Here is a 16,586-nt window from a genome sequence, read left to right as displayed (position 1 = left end):
CTGATTGGGGGGCCGCAGGCATCGGACAATCAGAAGCCCATGCGGGATTCCTCTGGCAAAATGATAGACCAGAGGTGGTGGTATATTTCCCTCCAGCATCGGATAATGTAATCCCTGCAGTATTTCAGCAAGTGAGAACAGTTCATAAATAGCTTTTGTTATCTACAGATTAACGCTTTCAGTACTTCTGGTCTATGGAGCTTTCAAAAGGATTTTGACCTCATAACAAAAATCACAAACACAAGAAATTTTTAGATTTTTTTGTAACGAGTGATGTGTGGATCTTAATGCTTTTCTTATTTAAACTTTTTTTAAAAAAAGCGATCTAATAAAATATTTAATTTAACCTCATTAGAATAAAAGTATCTTGCAGAAACAACGTTTATTCATACCTAATTTCATTATATTTAAGGAAAAAAATTACAACTTAAAAGGAAAAAGGATCTTTACATTGAATGCAATTTTTACTAAGTTCAAACCATTTTGTGCAGCACCATTGATGTAATGAATAAGATAACTGAATGAAATGTTAAATCTTTTAGAAAGAATTAAGCACATGGGCAAGTCGTGCATTTTAGGAACTTGGAAAACTTCAATTAAGGTGCCGCTACAAAAATAAAGTGGAAGAAAGCTTAATGTGTTAAAGGGCATTGGAAGTTTAAATTATCATGAGCTCAGATTTCCACAGATGATTCTATGATGTACCAAGATCGTATACATTCAGCAGAAAGAAAGACAACTATAACAGCATTTTCAGTTTACATAATTTATTGCAGTTAGCACACAATTTAAAAATTCCACCAACAGCACATCAAGGTACAAAACTAAACAGCATTATAATTTACTCCCGCAACCCCACCCCGTTCTGAAAATTAAAAACAGACTATGATTGTCAAGGCTAACGTCAGTCTAAATCCAGGTTTAAAAAAAAGGTAGAATGTTGGGGGGTGGGTGGGGGGGGGGGGGGGGGGGGGGCCGGGGGAACGACAAAAATAAACCCAGTAAAAGGTCATTTGTAAGGAAAAGGAATTGAGAGTCATACTCACAAATACCACAAAGAAAACTAACATGGGAAACCAAGGAAGCTGTTCATTTTAAAGACACTGATTGTCTTACCTAAACATTTTTCTTTTTGTAGATCTACAGTTCAACATACTTTAGTCAGACATTTAAACTCTTCAAGTAACTAGCATAATTACAGAATCTTAGAGGCCATTTCACAGCTTTAAAACAATGTCAAGAGCCAAAAGAAAAACTCATTTGACCCGTTTTTAAAAAAAAAACAATTCAGCAATACACAATCTAGTTTTCCATTAATAATCATATTGCCTTTATGCACAAAAATAAGCTATGTTTACAGTAGTTAAGGCGGTCAAGTAAAAATTAAAACATAAAACCCACAACAAATGGGGGAAAACGGCCACATTTCCGTGCTACTCCCATAGACCTTATTGCGAGTGCAAGACAGGAAAACAAACAGTGTGCAAAACACTTGCCATATGTGTTGTTCATTAAAACCACACACATACCAAGCAGTAACTTCAGCTGCTTGGTTACACAATATACTGAACCCCTTCTTCAAAGCTGGGTTCACGATTCCTTTCCCCTAAAACTTTATGGCCAAAAGTAATCAAACGATTTCTATTAACCATCACCAATTCTGTTCACATAAAAGCAGGGAACTTCAACTGGAATTTGTGCTGAACCACTTTCTGTTATATATACGAGAACACAGGCGACTGGGAAAGATGCTTCACACATTGAAACTGCATAGCAGTGCACTTTAAAAAAAATTAAATTGCTGCGCAACACCAGTGACATTTTGCATGGTGCTACCGCACTTAGAAAAAATGCATCTCAAGAAAATAATATTTCTTTCACCAATTAAATAAAAACTTAAGTTACACACTTTGCCAAGTTCATAGAATTGCAAAAGGAAAACTCCAAAACATCTGATAAAATTCATGCATGTTCTATAGCCTCAATATTTACTTTCAGAAAACCCGACTAAGAGCATAAGGACAATCCATCAGGTTTGTTAAATCCATTCAATGCAGTAGGATGTACAGTAATATAATTCACATTTCAAACATAGTTTTAATTTGCCTGAAAATCCCATACATTTAGAATCTAAATTACATCAAGCTTCTGGTTAAGATTAAACAGGGCAAATGCATTTTTTTTTAGGCATATGGAAAAGAAATTCATAATTATCCTGTTTACAGCATTGTACAAAATGTTTTTAAATATCCAGAAATTGTGCAACATTAAAATATTAACACAGTTCAATGAAAACCTTAAGGAATTAGTGGTTCATTGTTAAAAATTTCAACAACAAAACCTCGAACTATACAGCAGCATCCTTTGCAGTGCATTCAAAATCTGCAAGGATGCATTTAAAAAGAAAATTAGAGTATTTATTAAATAAGTGTTGAGTTTAATAGTTAATTCTTATTTACCTTATGCTGCATTATGAATCACAGAATCTCATTTTTGTAGATTATGTGTTATGATAAACAGTATTTACGGCTATTATTTTGTGGAGAGAATTCAGTACCCAACAGGCTGTAGAAGAGATTACCAGAAACTTGATTTTTCAGACTGCTTGACAGCTAGATTTTATTTCCAGAGTTCTTGCGAGCTCTCTTCAATGGTCCAGTCTCGCATCGCAGGCAAGTTAAGTGACTCTGTTTTAACAGAGAGTGTGTTTATCAGCTCACAGTGAAATTTTCGAATGTGTCTGTACAGGTCACCCGATTGCGTGAACCTCCGCTCACACCACTTGCATGCATGTGGCTTTTCCCGGGTGTGAACAACCGCGTGACGGCTCAGGTTGTGCGAATACTGGAAGCTCTTCCCACATTGAGTGCAAGTGTATGGCTTTTCACCTGAATGAGTTCGCTCATGTCGTTTTAAGGTGTACATGCACGAAAAAGTCTTACCACACAGTGAGCAAGTGGGAACGTTGACATCAGTGGCAGGCTTGCTGCGGAGGCCGTCCTGCTCTCGAAAGTGCGTGCTCAGATGGATCTGTAGAATATGCGGGCTAGGAAAGACTTTGTTGCAGAGGGGACACATGAAGATTTGACCTGCAGAGCCAAGTATATTAGAGCAGTAAGGGAGCAAGCTGCTGTCCATGCCTGCTTCCATCTGGGCTCCATCATTCTCTGGGGTTATCATCTCATCGTCACTGGCTCGATCCTCTCGGTCCATCTCGCTTGAAACAGAAGCTTCTCTTCTGGCGGACACGTGGAGTGAATCGAAACAAAGCCTGTTCATAGTGCTCGCACTGTCTTTCACTGTGCTACTTTGTTCCATATCAAAGTCATTAGTGCTACTGCCTTCCTCATCGGAAAACACTTCTTTCTCTACTTTAACCTGCACCAAGTTATTTCTGGAACCATCCCCATGCGGAGAGACATAAGGGTGGCTGGCATTTTCTCCCGACAGCCCGGACTTGACAGACAAATCCAGCACACAGTCAACATCTGCTGAATCCTTAATGGAGTTGGCAGACCTTTGGGACAAAGGCCCTGTTGAGCTGCAGGGACTGGACACTGTTTTTCCAGCTGTTACTGCATGTGCCTCAACCTCTACGCCAGGCTGAGTGATGCCTGCTGAGTCAGAGGGCAATCTCATCCACATGTTCCCAGATTCAATAACTATGTCCCTTTTGCTCAACACAGCATTTGATTTTTCCTCTTCAGTTTCATCTTCCTCGCTTGCCAGTTCCCCCACAATATGTGCGCTGCTCACAGAGGAGATTTCCCCTTTATCGGAACAGCTCGAGGCATCTTCTTCTTTTTTAGTGCTGTCCGCTTCTGTAGTTGATTTTTCTTTCAGCTTCTTTTTGCAGACTTTCACGATGTCATACATGTGAAGGTAACTCGCAGCTGCAAGTACGTCCTCAATAGGCAGATCTTTGAACTGAAGTTTCCCTTCATACATGAATTCAAGGAGGAGAGCGAAAGCTGGGGCTGTAACAATGTCGCTGTTCAGATGAACAATGTCCCTTTTGTCCAGCTGGTCCTTGTAAAAGAGGTGGAAGTACATGCTGCACGAAGCAAGCACAGCACGATGGGCTCGAAACTGGGCATCTCCAACCAAGACAGTGCAATCACAAAGGAAACCTTGATGCCTCTGCTCACTCAGACACTGGAGCAAATGTCTGCTGTGGTCTGGAAACTCCATACTGCCTTCATAACCTGTAGCAGACAAAGTTTGTTAACATTTACAGAAATAGATAAAACAAAAATAGCAAAACCCCAAAGTATCCTGCAATCTACAGATAAAAGTTAACACAATAGAAAACGCATTTTAACAAATTTTGTTGCTGCTCTAGTAGCACATACAAGGAAAAAAACACGTAAACTGCCACAAGACTCAAACTCAATCACATTAAGTGTCCTGTGTTCCAATCTCTAATCCTTAAAATGGCTAAAAATAAAGATTACATGATAGTAAGGTACTGTTGATCAAATTAGATGCCTAAAAGGACAGAGACAGGACGAAAACGAAGCTTATAAACATCTGATACAGATGACTATGGCCATATGGCAGCTGCTGCCCAGATAAAGAGATTAAAGAATGGAGTGCGATTACAGCTGTCTGGGCAATTCCACGCGTCGCAATCTGCGAATCCCAAATTAGTGACTATTACCACAAACTCTAAGAAAAAAATTAGCTTGCACTAAGAGCAATAATCTGTCAACTCTGAATAAAATAAACACAAATACTATTATACAAAATTCCTAGCAGGATTTGCAAAAAAAAAGGGAAAAATCCCCCCTACCTGCAACAGGAATAAAAACAGATCAACTTCTCGTGATCAGTCCCCCAAAAGAACACCTTCAATGGTGCGCTAAATCTTTGTGACTCCGGTCTGTCAAGTTTAAAAAAGCAGACTGAAGAGGAATGATACCGGCACACGGAGCAAGATCACACAAAAAACCCAGCAATGCCAGACTGTCAGCTGCTCTGACATCACTTCAAATGGAAATGCTACCTCCAGCTGTGCTGCTTTTTAATGCCATATGTTACTCGTGTCGTGTTTGCTGCTGCTGCCACCAATCTCACGTTTGAATACATTATCTGCTACAAAAGGAAAAAAAATCCCCCCTCCAAATAAAGTACAAGAGTGTCTCCCCCCAAACCCTCAGCCCCTTCCTCCTCCTCCTCTCCCTTCCCTTTATTTTATTTTTGTTGCCAAAAATATCCACTTCACTTGAAATGACACAAACTGCGGCCGCAGAGCACTGTGAGAAAAAAACGCTACAGGGCGACCTGTTAAATGTTGCTGCAGTAGCAGCAACAGCAGCGATCCTCAATGCATGGTGACGGCAGTCAAACCACAACACAGAGACGTGGTGTGGGGGGGGTGGAATAAAGTAACAACAGGCTGCAGCCGCCGTCACCGCCGCCTCCTCCTCCTCTAGTCCGATGGAACGATCTGGCTCGCGTTCCACCGCCAGCGCGTGAACGGTTACCAGCAACAACGCGGCGCAACAACTGAGAGGGGGGAAAAGAGTAACATTTTGAAACAGTGTAACTCCGCGCCGCTTCTGGCAACACTGCCTCTCCCTCCCTCCGCTTCCTAGCCGGAGTTGTTAAAAGAGGAAATCCAGGAGGATTTGATTCTCTGAGATACTCACAGGAAGCAAAAAAAAGGGGGGGCACTTCTCTGCCTCGGGAACAGCGAGTGCAAAGTAGGAGGAGGAGGTGGTGGTGGGAGGGAGTGGGGGAGGAGGAGAGAGCCAATGACTTTCAGGACTTCATGAGAGAGAGATACACACACACACACAAGGCGCTGGGGACAAGTGCGGCCAGATGTTAGAGAGCTGTTGCTATTCCGTGCTCTCTACCTACCTTGACAGAGGAAGTGTGGGTGACATCATGTCTTCATTGAAGTCCTGGCCGAGCACAAAAAGCGCCGGGAATCGGCCCAGCCACCTTCCGAAAAAGAAAGTCCGGGATCCGGCCAGCCAATCGGGTCGGAAAGTGGGCGGGGCTTCCGCTTTCAGGGTAGGTTTCTCCGGAGTAACCGTGAGCCAGCAAAAGGGGGAATTTGCGCGTCTTCGGACGCCGGCGGGGGTGGAGGGGGGTGGAGGAGGGTGGAATGCATCTCGGGAGTTGTAGTCATCGTGCACTCGGGCGAAGAGGCTCAAGTTTTGCTCATCCTCACCAGTGAACAATCGTCAATCCAGCCTCTAAAGCCAGAAAGAGTTGGAAAAGCTGTAATGTAGGTTTCTCTGAAGATTTGCAAAAGCGGAAGCTTAATTCAAAAAATTGTTTCAAGTACACTTAAGAAAATGGTCAAAACTTATAAAGTTTCTGTACGATAACGCGCAAATTACACTTAAACATCCAAGGCTAAGATTTGAGAATATTTCAAAATATGAAACCACTGTAGGAAAGGGGGACACGAAATACAGGAGCACATGCTTTCAGATGTAAAGTAGGTCACTCCACTGCTGGAAGCTTGCAGCCCATGTTCCTTTTGTCTTTGGAAAAACATTTTTTTGCAAAGATTTTCTCCAAATTTCCAATCCTTTCCAGTTAATCACCAGCATATGTTTGCCTCCAATTGGAACTGCAAACCTACCTAGGTTGTAAACGTATCCATGACTGCTTACGGTGATGTTCTGAGATTACTGTTACTGGTCTGCAGGAGGCACAATTAAGTCTTGGTGACATCAGTTGCCTGTCCCTAAAATAACATTTTAAAAATCCTCTTCTGTATACACCATATCTGTAGCTCAAACATAATGGCGAAATTCCTGCAATTAAGGCAACTAAATTCAACTAGACATTCCTGGCTGCAGATTTCACCACGGCCACTGTCAATGTCATTCAGGATTGATAGGAAATAGCACAGTTCAAACGGAGTGGGCCTAATAATCAGCTTTTGTGTTCCCCTCTTAGATTAGTAATCTGTCCATCTGAGAACTAACAAAACTCACTCAACTGAGGCAAGTCTGCAGGTCAGACAGACCTCGGTCATTAACTTGTGACCCAGAGTCAACAGTTCAACTACTTGTGTTCCAGACCGTCCTGCACTTGCTATTTGCTTTAATAATTAAGAGTTAATTTCAGGGCAATGAAAATTTTCAATGGCATTTATTTATGCAACATGAGCTTGGCATGCAACAGTCTCTTTTTCATTTCTCATTTGATGATACTAATTGAAGCCTTCCATCCTCCAAGCTGGTTAACAAAAATTCCATATAATGTTATTAAATTTTAATTTTTAGAGGAGGGAATGGGGGATTTTTGGGAAGTAGGTGATTGACTGAATCAGCAATTTATCTGTCATTTTCATTTGAATATGTATACATGTTGAAAATTAATAAGTTATCTAAATCTGCACTAAATACATGATTTTGGAATATACTATTCCACTAAGGTGGGCATATATGAAAACTAGGCGACACTAGCATTCCAGGAAATTTGGGATTCATTTTTGTCAGCTGCTTTTGAGATCTTGGATAAAGTACCATAAATATCCTTTTTCAAAAAAGCCATAATTAGTAACCACAAAACTAAACTAAACAGACATGTTTATTTAATGCAAAGTACTAACAATATGAAGTCAAAACCTTACCAAAGTTGTATAAGAATTGATGGGGGGAGGAAGACTGTCCTATGCCAATACTGCCAGCTGTAATACTTCTGTGCCAGCTGTTCATGCTGTGCCAACTACACTGACACTGTCAATTGTGCCAAAGGTACTAGCTGTGCATCAGTGCCATTGATGCCAGCTGTGCCATTTGTGCCAACTGTGCTGTCTTTCCATCTGTGCCAAACTTATCTGTGCACAAAATCCCTGGTCTTAGCGATCAGCAGTTGCTTACGTGTCTGCGGTCTACAGATACTCAATAGACCCAAGTTTATTTGTTTCTTGAGGCAACACACAGTAATTTTCACGATTCAAACACTGTGGAGGACTTTTTTTTGGAAAGTTTCAGTACTGGGCAGTTTTGATAAAGGACAGTTAAGATCGTGCAGAACCTCAAAACAGAAACAAAAGCCAGTGCTGTTCAGGGAAATGGTGGCCAATATTTTTGGATGTGTGTTATGATGCCTTTAACTATACTTATCTGGTTATTACACTCTCCTAAATCATTTCTGTAGTCTACATATAAGCATTTTAAAATTGTTAACAACTTTCAATCTGTTTTTATTTAAATTCCTGAAGTACAGTGGTACAACTTAAATGAACAAGAACAATGTCATCAGGCAAAATCAATGTATAGGACTATAGTCAGGATTTGATTTATATTGATGGATATTGTTTGTGCCTCCCCCCCCCCCCAGCAAATCCAAATTACATCATCATACCCATAAACCCTAATCAGTGAAGTCATAGTTCCATTCCTCTCCCACCTCAATGCCTTTGCCTATCACGCAGCAGCCCACATTCTGTGCTTCTGTTCCGAAACCTGACCTGCCCGGCTGCCATTCTCAGCTGCTAGTGCCAGGATGCAATGCTGTGCCCTTTTACTTTCCAGCAAGAGAAATCAGGGGAATGCTGTTGCAAGACGGAGCCAGCCCAACTTCCGTTGTATAAAGCAAGAAGAATGAAGGCTCAATTAACTGGCCCATAGTGTTGATAAAGCATTTTTTGTTTGAGATATTAAGTCAAGGATAATCATACCTCCTGGTAGCATTCCTTTGGTTTATTTCACTAGGGAGGGATATATAAGGCAAATGAGCAAAGTGAACCTCACCACTGGAAACTGACAAATGCAATTGAGTGGGCTATTGTACAGGATAGAGGCCAAATGTATGGGTCATTCTGCTTTATATTTAAAGGGGAGCTAATCATCAAAACAGAAACCATGGTTACTCAATGATTTCTTAAAAATTAATTGTTCTGGGGATGTGGGCAACACTGATAGGAAAGTACCATCCCTAATTACCTTGATGGCATTGAGTCAACCACCTCATGAAGGCTAGACCAGGTAGGAATGGTGGGATCCCTTTCCCAAGGGGCAATAGTGAACCAGTTGGGTTTTCACATCAGCTTTTGTGGTAATTTTTTTTCTAGTATTAGGCCACACAATTACCAGATTTATTGAATTCAATCTTGTAATCTGCTATGGTAAGATATGAACTCCCAAGCTCTGAGTTGCTAATCCAGTAACATAACAACGAGACTACCTTAACCTTTATGGGCCTGTAAGTATGGGTTAGGCTAGAGATCTACAAAGTGATGAGTAGAGGTAAGTGTCATTAAGAACAGTTTATTAAAAGGTTCAAATGCCAAGACCTGGAAGTGATCCTAGTAAATAGAACTTTATCACTTCCAAATTTCCACAAATGATTATAATGACAATATTTTCTTTGGCGACACAATAATTATAAAGAGATTTGTTTCAAAATAAGTAGCATTATTATTAAGAAGCTTTAAATTGTGACAGTAATGATGAACATGGGGATAAACATGCTTTTTAACAATTAATTTACCAATTTAAATATTGTGAAATATTAGATTTATGCACCATTTTCTGTCTTTGGAGTTACGTAGACAGTAGCTCATCATACTCGTGTGGCCTTGTTCACTATATAAAGTTAAAGTTATTGAGTGATTAGTCATGTCAATATAACAATATGAACACTACTTTCACGCTTCATAACTTTTAGGAAGCCTTATTGTAAACTCCCACAACATGGATTTAGATTTTTTTAAAATGTTGACAGTTTACAATTATTAAAGTGTAGCAACGTTCACAAAGCTACTTAAAATGTTTAACGTTGTGATTAAAAAGGTATTCCAAACTTGAGTACTGTTTCTGTAAAGGAAGTTCCATATTTTTCACCAAATGTAGGCAGCATAAATGTAGGTGTCACCATCAGTGCTGGAATTTACAGCATCCCCATTTTAGAGAAGCAGAATTAATTTTCAATTGACATTTATTAATTTTTGAATCATTTCTGACCAGAAATGGACATTACCTCACATAACTGAAGCATGTATTAAATGCCCTCCAGATGGATAATCATTCCTATATGAAATGAATTCAAAGTTCTGTTGTGCAGAAAGATGATTAGGAATGACTACACTAGGGAATTTATACATCTAATCTGGTTCATTGAAAACGATAGACCACATTCCTGCCACAAACAAAGGCAGAACTGCTTTCATATAAAAATAAAGTCCCTCCACTTCCTCCATGAAACTCAGAATATTCCAACCACACTAGGATGACATTTTCATTTACTAATGTTACTTGTTATGACCTGAATAATATTGCTGAACTAGTTCCGAATTGAAAACAAGCTTTGTGCTGTGCATTCTTGCTCCGTTGGAGCTAAATTGAGATGCTCAAACTGATTTCCATTAGTATTTTTATATAGTTTTTTAAATATATGTATGTTGTGTGTGTGAGGCAAATTAATCTCCTATTCATCTGGCTTGGAATCAGCAATTAAAGTATAGTGTTAGCAACCTTCCACACCCATGGCTGGATTTTCCCTACAGGGCTGGGAAACAGAAGTCGGGACTGTTTCCAGGTCTTGAACCCACCCACGGGGCGTGGGGGGGGGGGGGTGGGGAACAGTCACTCATTGGTATTTTCACAGTGAAAATCTCCTTAAACTTGAGGTCATCCAAAACTCTGGTGCCCATGTCTTAACTTGCACCATCTCATTCCCCTATCACCCCTGTGCTCGCTGACCTATGTTTGCCTCCCAGTCAAGCAAAGTCTTGATTTCAAAATTTTCATTCTTGTTTTCAAATTCTTCCATGGCCTCGCCCCCTCCCTATCTCTGTAATCTCCTCCAGCCCCACAACCCTCCAAGATATCTGCATTCCTCTAACTCTGGCCTCTTGTGGATCTCTGATTTTAATCGCTCCACTATTGGTGGCCCTGCCATCAGTTGCATAGGCCCCAAGCTCTGGAATTCCCTCCCTACACCTCTCTGCCTCGCTTTCCTCCTTTAAGACACTCCCTAAAACCTACCTCTTAGACCAAGCTTTTGGTCATCTGACCTAATACTCCTTTTGTAGTTTGGTTTCATACTTTATATTATAATGCTCCTGTGAAACACCTTGGGATATTTTATTACATTAAAGACGCTACAAAAATATAAGTTGTTGTTGGTGCCCCTCTAATTGGCATGGAGACAGGTTCCCTGTCCAATTAAGGGCGATGGGTAGGCTCTGAAAGCTGGAGAGGAGCAGCAGGCTACGATGGCAGATAATTAACAGAGAGGGCACTTCAAGATGGTGGCGACCTCTGAACCTTTTTAAAACATTAATTAAAAAATGATTCCTGCAGCCAGGCCACCACTGGGTGGGGGCGGGGGTAGCCCCTCTACAGGACGGCATGTGGTTGCTTTCACATCCAGGCAGGCAAGGAGGGCCTCTAGGCATGTATTTAGTGCTGGCCCCCCAGCCTGCCACTGGGTGCTTATCTCCAGGCACCTAAACTGGCCCCCGCTGGTGCGGGAAACTGGAGGCTGACTGGAAAATTCCAATTGGTCTCCTTTAATTGCTCTTAACGAGCCTAATCGGCTAACCGCCATGGGAGTGGGTAGCCCTGCTAAAATGGTGCCGGGAACGGGGTCGGGAAAGTGGCATGCCAGTAGGCGCTGGTATTTTCAGGCCCCATCTGCCTCCGTTCCTGAACCCCGGTGGGGCCTGCAAATCCAGCCCCCAGTCATTTGAATTACTAGTATTCAGCCATATCCTTGAGATTAATTTGAGGGATTGAACTACATTATAACTCACTGAGATATTTTTAAAAATTCATTCATGGGATGTGGGTGTCGCTGGATAGGCCAGCATTTATTGCCTATCCCTAATTGCCCTTGAGAAGGTGATGGTGAGCTGCCTTCTTGAACCACCGCAGTCCTTGGGGTGTAGGTACACCAACAGTGCTCTTAGGAAGGGTGTTGCAGGATTTTGACCCAGCGACAGTGAATGAACGGCGATATAGTTCCAAGTCAGGATGGTGTGTGACTTGGAGGGGAACTTGCTAGTGGTGGTGCTCCCACACATCTGCTGCCCTTGTCCTGCTAGATGGTGGAGGTCACAGTTTTGGAAGGTTCTGTTGAAGGAGCCTTGGTGAGTTGCTGCTGTGCATCTTGTAGATGGTACACACTGCTGCCACTGTGCCTCGATGGTGGAGGGAGTGAATGTTGAAGGTAGTGAATGGGGTGCCAATCAAGCGGGCTGCTTTGTCCTGGATGGTGTTGAGCTTTTTGAGTGTTGTGGGAGCTGCACCCATCCAGGCAAGTGGAGAGTATTCCTCGCATTCCTGACTTGTGCCTTGTAGATGGTGGACTGGCATTGGGGAGTCAGGAGGTGAGTTACTCACCATTGAATTTCCAGCCTCTGACCTGCTCTTGTAGCCACAATATTTATCTGGCTTGTCTAGCTCAGTTTCTGGTCAATGGTAACCCCCAGGATTTTGATAGTGGGGGATTCAGTGATTGTAGTGCCATTGAACATCAAACGGAGATGGTGAGATTCTCTCTTGTTTGAGATGGTCATAGCCTGGCACTTGTGTGGCACGAATGTTACATGCCGCTTATCAGCCCAAGCCTGGACGTTGTCCAGGTCCTGCTGCATCTGGATACAGACTGCTTCAGTATCTGAGGAGTGTCAAATGGTACTGAACATCGTACAATCATCAGCAAACATCATAGAAACATAGAATATAGGAGCAGGAGTAGGCCATTTGGTCCTTTGGACCTGCTCCGCCATTCAAAAAAGATCATGGCTGATTGTCTAATTCAGTACCCTGTTCCTGCTTTCTCCCCATATCCCTTGATCTGTTTGGCATTAAGTCCCACTTCTGACCTTATGATGGAGGGAAGGCCATTGATGAAGCAGCTGAAGATGGTTGGGTCTAGGACACTACCCTGAGGAACTCCTGAGATGATGGACCTCCAACAACCACTTCCGAAGAAGGGTCACTGACCCGAAACGTTAACTCTGCTTCTCTTTCCACAGATGCTGCCAGACCTGCTGAGTGATTCCAGCATTTCTTGTTTTTGAACCACAACCATCTTCCCTTATGCTAGGTATAACTCCAACTAGCAAAGAGTTCTCCCCCTGATTCCCACTGACTCCAGTTTTGCTAGGACCCCTTGATGCCACACTCGGTCAAATGCTGCAATGATGTCAAGGGCAGTGACTTTCACCTCATCTCTGGAGTTCAGCTCTTTTGTACACATTTGAACCAAGGCTATAATGAGGTCAGGAGCTGAGTGGCCCTGGCAGAACCCAAACTGAGCATCAGTGAACAGGTTATAGATGAGCAAGTGCCGCTTGATAGCACTGTCGACGACCCCTTCCATCACTTTGCTGATGATCGAGAGTAGACTGATAAGGCTGTAATTGACCAGGTTGGATTTTTCCTGCTTTTTGTGGACAGGACATAACTGGACAATTTTCCACATTGTTGGGTAGATGCTACTGTTGGAAAAGCTTGGCTAGGGGTGCAGCTAGTTCTGGAGCACAAGTCTTCAGTACTATTGTCAGGGCCCATAGCCTTTGAGTATCTAGTGCCTTCAGCCATTTCTTGATATCACTTGGAGTGAATAGGATTGGCTGAAGACTGGCATGTGTGTGATATGGGGACCTCAGCAGGAGGCTGAGATGGATCATCCACTCGGCACTTCTGGCTGAAGATGGCTGCAAATGCTTCAGCCTTGTCTTTTTCACTGATGCGTTGGGCTCTCCCATCATTGAGGATGGGGATATTTGTGGAGCCTCCTCCTCCGGTTAGTTGTTTAATTGTCCACCACCATTCAGGACTGGATGTGGCAGGACTGCAGAGCTTAGATCTGATCCATTGGTTGTGGGATCGCTTAGCCCTGTCTATCGTATGCTGCTTCCACTGTTTGGCATTCAAATAGTCCTGTATTTTAGCTTCACCAAGCTGACACCTCATTTTGAGGTATGTCTGGTGCTGCTCCCGGCAAGCCCTACTGAACTCTTCATTGAATCAGGGTTGGTCCCTCACCTTGATGGTAATAGTAGAGTGGGGGACCATGCTGGGCCATGAGGATACAGATTGTGGTTGAATACAATTCTCCTGCTGCTGATGACCTACAGTGCCTCATGGATGCCCAGTTTTGAGTTGCTAGATCTGTTTGAAATCTATACCATTTAGCACGGTGGTAGTGCCACACAACACGATGGTGGGTATCCTCAATGTGAACACAGGACTTAGTCTCCACAAGGACTGTGTGGTGGTCACTCCAACCAATACTGTCCTGGACAGATGCATCTGCGACAGGTAGTTTGGTAAGGATGAGGTCAAGTAGGATTTTCCCTCTTGTTGGTTCCCTCACCACTTGTTGCAGACCTAGTCTAGCAGATATGTCCTTTAGGACTTGGCCAGTAGTGGTGCTACCGAGCCTGTGCCCTTGCCACCGTCAGTGCTTCTTCCAATTGGTGTTCAACATGGAGAAGTACTGATGTACTGATTCATCAGCTTGGGGGGTGGGGGATGGGGGGAAGGCAGTGGGTGATAATCAGCAGGAGGTTTCTGTGCCCATGTTTGACCTGATGCCATGAGACTTCATGGGGTCCGGAGTCAATGTTGAGGACTCCCAGGGAAACTCCCTCCCAACTGTATACCACTGTGCCACCACCCCTGGTGGGTCTGTCCTGCCGGTGGGACATGACATACCCAGGGATGATGATGGTCGTGTCAGGAATATTGTCTGTAAGGAGGTACGTTTCTGTGAGTATGACTATGTCAGGCTGTTGCTTGACTAGTCTGTGGGACAGCTCCCCCAATTTTGGCACAAACCCCCAGACGTTAGTTAGGAGGACTTCGCAGGGTCGACAGAGCCGGGTTTCCCATCTCCAGTGCCTAGGTTGATGCCAGGTGGTCCGTCCGGTTTCAGTCCTTTTCTTAGACTTTGTAGCAGTTTGATACAACTGAGTGGCTTGCTAGGCCATTTAAGAATCAACCACATTGTTGTGGTTCTGGAGTCACATGTAGGCCAGATCAGGTAAGGACGGCAGATTTCCTTCCCTAAAGGACATTAGTGAACCAGATGGGTTTTTAACAACAATTGACAATGGGTTTCATGGTCAACATTAGACTAGCTTTTAATTCCAGATTTATTATTTGAATTCAAACTTCACAGTCTGCCGTGGTGGGAATTTGAACCTATGTCCCCACAACAATAGCCTAGGCCTCTGGATTATTTGTCCAATGACACTACCACTACGCCACTGCCTGCCTATACTGACTTCGGAGGGTGTGGGGGAAGAAACATTGGTAAATGAAAAAAGAATTGAGGCGTATTATATTCAAAAGACTAATCATGCGTGCTTAAGATATTTAAAATAGTCCTAATGCTGAGGAATGTAAAACAGACCAAAATGAACATGGAATTTTCCATGATTATTACAATATGAAAGCAATAAATAAGTTGCTTTATTTCTTTAATTGTATAAGTCATAGAGAAATAGCAGATAATTGTTCTAAAGTACTCTTTCATAACTCAGTAATTATGTTCTAGCGTAGTGAGTGTTAAATCCTCATGATGCATGCTTGGAAAGAAGTTTGGGACAAAAATAAAATCTTCAAATCCCTCGTAGAAACTTGCACAACACCATAAGAAGAAAAGGACTGTTTCTTGGGATGTTAACAAAAACTTCCTGTTTCTAAAATGAAGCCGGTTTGTGTTGGTTATTGATAATATTGCTCTGATGCAGCTACACAGTATGAAACAGAACTAGAATGTTTGTTCTCTTTTCTTCCAAAGATTGACTTTTTTGATGGATCGCTGCCCAGAACAGAAACAGATGGCAGACATATTGTCTATATACCTACTGGAATGAAGAGCAGAGAAAAAAATGTTTGATTAACTGCACTGAGTATCTTCATAACTCTCCACTTAAAAGGAATTAGAAAGTACAGAAAAGTGAGCAGCAGAAAAATGGAGACATTTGCTTTAAGGTCCACATGGGACTAAAGTTGGAAGGGGACTTGTCCCTAAATGTCTGCACTCCAATCTGAAATTACTACTGTAACCAGTTAATCTAGAAGAACTCCATTGAAAAAAATATAAAGTTTTCATCAACTAGATAAGCAATTATGATTTATAATTTAGTGCTCTGGAAGTTCTTTGTATTGCCATTGGTCTGATCATTTGAACCCCACCAACATCAATCTATTTGACTTTCTCAGTCACTGATAGTGCTTTCAATTTTGGACTTTGAGCAGAACAAAGATTAAAAAAACTAAATCAAACAACAGAAAAAAGTCAGTGATGAGAAAAGGCTATTCGATCCACTGAAACTCATCTCTCTAGTATCTTAACTGTGCTGCCATGTTTTCCAAGTGTATCTTGAATAATCGCAGTCTAGCCTAGCCTAGTCTACTCAACCTCTCCTCTTAGGACAATCTCCTCATCCCTGGAATCATTCAAGTGACTCTTCGTTGCACTTCCTCCAAGGCAAGTACAACCTTTCTTAGGTTTGGAAAAACTGTACACAGTACTCTAGGCGTGGTATCACCAAGACAATTGCGGTAAGATTTCATATACTCCAATCCTTTTGTAGTAGAGGCTAACATACCATTTGCTTTCCTAATTGCTTGCTGTACCTGCAAGTA

The 16,586-nt window shown here is 42.3% G+C and overlaps 1 protein-coding gene across 6 annotated transcripts in view; it reads right to left on the bottom strand.

Moving 5' to 3' along the window:
• Positions 1-775: 775 nt before the first annotated feature.
• Positions 776-16,586, bottom strand: part of zbtb18 (zinc finger and BTB domain containing 18) — an 85,050-nt gene continuing 69,239 nt past the window's right edge. Inside the window, exons 1-2 of one of the 6 annotated variants that reach the window (XM_068045399.1) lie at positions 5,866-6,035; positions 776-4,205 (exon numbers count right to left, since the gene is read on the bottom strand). In XM_068045399.1, the coding sequence (XP_067901500.1) occupies positions 2,620-4,191 (1,572 nt within the window). In that variant the 5' untranslated portion in view covers positions 4,192-4,205; positions 5,866-6,035 and the 3' untranslated portion in view covers positions 776-2,619. The other 5 variants (XM_068045402.1, XM_068045404.1, XM_068045401.1 and 2 more) reach the window with 5 other exon arrangements.

The sequence above is a fragment of the Heterodontus francisci genome, chromosome 13 (genome assembly GCF_036365525.1).
Source record: "Heterodontus francisci isolate sHetFra1 chromosome 13, sHetFra1.hap1, whole genome shotgun sequence".
In the NCBI taxonomy this organism is placed as follows: domain Eukaryota; kingdom Metazoa; phylum Chordata; class Chondrichthyes; order Heterodontiformes; family Heterodontidae; genus Heterodontus; species Heterodontus francisci.
This window is presented reverse-complemented; position numbering and strand designations above follow the sequence as displayed.